The sequence below is a fragment of the Salvelinus sp. IW2-2015 genome, unplaced genomic scaffold (genome assembly GCF_002910315.2).
Source record: "Salvelinus sp. IW2-2015 unplaced genomic scaffold, ASM291031v2 Un_scaffold6391, whole genome shotgun sequence".
Classification (NCBI taxonomy): domain Eukaryota; kingdom Metazoa; phylum Chordata; class Actinopteri; order Salmoniformes; family Salmonidae; genus Salvelinus; species Salvelinus sp. IW2-2015.
The window spans coordinates 11,447-15,880 of record NW_019947653.1 but is presented as its reverse complement, the minus strand read 5'-3'; the positions used below and the strand labels follow the sequence as shown (position 1 = coordinate 15,880).

Below are 4,434 nucleotides of genomic sequence, written 5' to 3'. Positions count from 1 at the left end.
ATCTCTGGCCTACCAGTCACAGTCTGGTACAAGTCCACAGCTCTGGCTACCAGTCACAGCTTGGCTACCAGTCACGCACTGGCTACAGTCATTATCTCTGCTACCAGTCACAGCTCTGGTACACAGTCACAGTTTGCAGAGAGAGAGAGAGAGAGAGAGAGAGAGAGAGAGAGAGAGAGAGAGAGAGAGAGAGAGAGAGAGAGAGGATTTCACAACAGTTCATCACAAGGCCTGGCTTTGTTCACATACACACACAGTCTAGCAGTGATGAAAGGCAGCCTTCAGAAAGATACAGAAACATGTAAAACAACTAAGGCCAAGCTATTACGTTTCACAAGCTAAAGCCAAAAAGCCCAAGCACAGGGATTCAATTCAGTAGCCGAACCCACATGTTGAAGGATTTTCTCCAAACAGGAAATGAGGGAAAGGGAAATACATTGTAAATGTATGAAGTCTCTGAAGTCTGAGGGAAATGTACTATATATGTTCCCTGAAAACATCCCTTTGCACTCAAGGCAGTTTATGTCTTGCTAGATGCTCAAATGTCTTTTCTATGATAGGCAAATTGTAAAAGTAACAATTTATATCAATTTAAGTCAGCATAAGGCCTACATGCCATATCTAATATTGCAGATTAGTGCAGAACAGGCTTGAGGCAGGACAATTCAAACAAACAGCATTTAATAGAAACCAAGGGGTTTGGCTTCCTTGTAAAAGCCTTCCGTGTAAAAGCCTCGTGCATTAACATTACCCTTCTGTCTCCTTCCTAGGGACGAGACACCACAACCTTTTAACAAGATGGCCGCCCAATGCAAGAACTTCCTGCTCTTCTTGACCAGGGTAGGACTACTTCTGGGTCTGGCTAACCCTCTGGTGACCTCAGCCTCCTGCCCCTCGGCCTGCCGGTGTGATGGGACCTTCATCTACTGTAATGACCGAGGCCTCACCTCTATCCCTACCGGCATTCCGCTGGATGCCACTATTCTCTTCCTCCAAAACAACAGGATCAAGAGCGCCGGCATCCCCGCCGATCTGAAGAGGCTAAGCAACGTTGAGAAGATCTATCTGTACTGCAATAATCTGGACGAGTTCCCCCAAAACCTGCCGATAGGGGTGAAAGAGCTGCATCTACAGGAGAATAATATCCGCATGATTACGCATGCATCGCTGGGTCAGATCCCGGTGATTGAGGAGCTACACCTGGATGATAACTCCGTCTCTGCGGTTAGCATCGAGGAAGGAGCGTTCAGGGACAGCAATCACCTGAGACTACTCTTTCTCTCCAGGAACCATCTGAGCACCATCCCGTCCGGCCTTCCGCAGACCATCGAGGAGCTGCGCTTCGACGACAACCGCATCTCGTCAATATCAGAGGCATCCCTGCAGGACCTGATCAACCTAAAGAGACTCGTCCTGGACGGGAACCTGCTCAACAACCGCGGCATCGGCGAAATGGCCTTCATCAACCTGATTAATCTCACCGAGCTCTCCCTGGTGAGAAACACCTTAACGTCGCCACCGGCTAACTTACCAGGAACCAGTTTGGAGAAACTGCAGCTCCAAGACAACCACATAAACCGGGTACCGGCCGGTGCTTTCGCTTTCCTCAGGCAGCTGTATCGGTTGGATCTATCGGGCAACAACCTGAGCAGTCTGCCTCACGGAGTGTTCGAAGACCTGGACAACCTCACGCAGCTCCTGCTCCGTAACAACCCGTGGCAGTGTACTTGCCGGATGAAGTGGGTGAGAGACTGGTTAAGGTCGCTGCCGACAAAAGTCAACGTCCGAGGGTTTATGTGCCAGGGACCGGACAAGGTCAAGGGCATGGCTATTAAGGATTTGTCCATGGACTTGTTTGACTGTGGAGGATCTGACTTGGGCAGGGGACAGGGAGACCCTACCGAGACCAGCACCGTTTCTAACACCTTACTGCCCTCACAACCCCAATGGCCCTCCTTTGTGACCAAAAGACCAGTGGTGAGAATGCCCGACAGGAATAAGAACTACCGCAGTACTACGACGCCGTCAGGAAGAAAGATCATCAGGATCAGCGTGAAGTCGAGCAGTGCAGAGACAGTGCACATCTCCTGGAGGGTTTCTGTACCCTTGACTGCCATGAGACTCAGCTGGTTAAAACTGGGCCACAACCCTTCGTTCGGTTCCATCACGGAGACCATCGTACAGGGCGAGAAGAAGGAGTACCTCCTAACAGCTCTAGAACCGGAATCCTCGTACAGGATATGCATGGTTCCCATGGAGACCAGTAACATTTACTTGACGGACGAGACACCAGTTTGCATAGAGACAGAAACCAGTTCTCTGAAGGCTTACAAACCCACCACCACATTGAACCGCGAGCAGGAAAAGGAGCCTTACAACAATTCCAGTCTGCCTTTAGCCGCGATCATCGGAGGGGCCGTGGCTCTGTTGGCAATAATAATGCTGGCGTTTGTGTGCTGGTACGTGCACAGGAACAGTTCACTGTTTTCCAGGAATTGCACCTACAACAAGGGCCGTCGGAGGAAGGACGATTACGCCGAGGCGGGGACGAAAAAGGATACTTCGATCTTGGAGATACGAGAGGCCTCTTTCCAGATGATCCCCATACACCCCGTGCCCGAGTCCAAAGAGGAGTTTGTGATACATACCATTTTCCCTCCGAACGGATTGAGTCTGTACAAGAGCCCGCAAAGCGAGACCACTATTAGCAACAGAAGCTACAGAGACAGCGGAATACCCGATTCAGACCACTCCCATTCATGATATTGATAACGCGGGACATTTCGTTATAAATGAGTGCGTTCGTTGATGACATGAAACTAAAGTGGCTAAAAGACTTTGTTATAAAACACTGGATCTACAAGACTGAGTGGGGAAGCAATGTTCTTCTGTACATTTTGCCCATATAATTTATATTTAAGGACATTTTATGACAAAGAGGAGAAGAAATGTGGTTCACATTGCAGATAGTAGGGCCATCACTGAGCCGCAGGTCAGTGTATGTTGTAACTAAATCTGCATTTCTATATTTTAGGGGTTGGTAGTAATTTGTACTGTATTTCTTTTTTGGCTTACGGTTACAACCAACTATATAAAAAAAAAAAAACTCTGTTCTACTGAGATATAAAGACTTGTCAACTGTGAAAGTGGGTTTTCATTGCTGTGTTGAACAATCAGACTTTAGAGAACCTTGTAGAATAAAGCACAGGTCATTCTTTACACTCGTTTTGTGGCTGTTCGGTAAAAACCAAAAAGGCAAAAAAAAAAAAAAAATGACATGATCAAAACTAGAGCCCAGCTGATTACCTGAGACAGCAGGCACTCGTTCTCTGAGGAAGCAGAGAGCAGTCAGTCTCCTACATGTATCTGACTATCTCTGGAAACATGACTAGATATGGAGCTGCTTTACTTCTCTGCTGTTCATTTAGTTCCTCTGTCTGTAAAAAAAAAAAACACAGAAACACCGAGAGAGCCGATCGAACAGACGCCCAGGCGGGCACAGCTCGTGTGTGTGTGTGTGTGTGTGTGTGTGTGTGTGTGTGTGTGTGTGTGTGTGTGTGTGTGTGTGTGTGGTGTGTGTGTGTGTGTGTGTGTGTGTGCGGTTGCGTGTGCGTGTGTGTGTGTGCGTGCGTGTGTGCGTGCGTGCGTGCGTGCGGTGCGTGCGTGCGTGTATGTGTGTCAGGCAGGCCACAGCACAGGGCAGATGAAGCACACAGACCTTTAGGACAATTACCCAGGATGGGATTAACCCATGCAGGGTGGCCAGGCTGACAATAGAGATGACATAACGATCACCAACTATATCTATTTGTTGCCAACAAAAAGGCTAGACGACAATGGATGACATTCTCCAGTACCTTGTACCATACGTCATTCAAACGTTGCCCTCAAACATAGCTTAGATATAAACCGGTCCGGGAAAATAAGGTTCTATAAAGACACAACACATTGGCTTTCTTTTGAATACAAACTGAGCATCACCGATTTCCTTGTTTATGATTCGTCCCCCCCCCCCCCAAATTGACTACTTCTATGTTGCCACATTTTCAAAGTTTAATTGTTCTTTATAAAGTAGAATTTGTTCTTTACAAAGTGAATTGTTCTTTACAAAGTTGCTCAGGGATTCTTGAAACAATTGTCCTGTCTTTCGAGCATCCCTGAACTGAAAACCAAAGTGCATTGAATGCCCTTTGGCCAGTCGTGTATGTGCCTTGATCCAAATGCTTATTGTATTTAGCTTTCTAAGAAATCACTGACTTTTTTGTCATTCACACTTGAATATGAGAAAATATTGCTGAATAAAAGTGGATAAAAATATTCAAGACTGGTCTCTCTTACCTGAAACACTAACAAGACATTTCAAAATTACAATTTGGGCCCCATTCTCAATTTGAATAACAAAAATGTGTGGAGGCACAGCTTAGTTGAGGTAAT

At 46.8% G+C, this 4,434-nt stretch overlaps 1 protein-coding gene across 1 annotated transcript in view; it reads left to right on the top strand.

Moving 5' to 3' along the window:
- LOC112078859 (leucine-rich repeat transmembrane protein FLRT3-like) overlaps positions 1-3,433 on the top strand; it is a 5,286-nt gene extending 1,853 nt beyond the window's left edge. The window contains exon 2 of the mRNA XM_024144967.2: positions 771-3,433. Coding sequence (XP_024000735.1) covers positions 799-2,763 — 1,965 coding nt within the window. The 5' untranslated portion in view covers positions 771-798 and the 3' untranslated portion in view covers positions 2,764-3,433. The remainder of the gene's footprint in view (positions 1-770) is intronic.
- Positions 3,434-4,434: the final 1,001 nt, after the last annotated feature.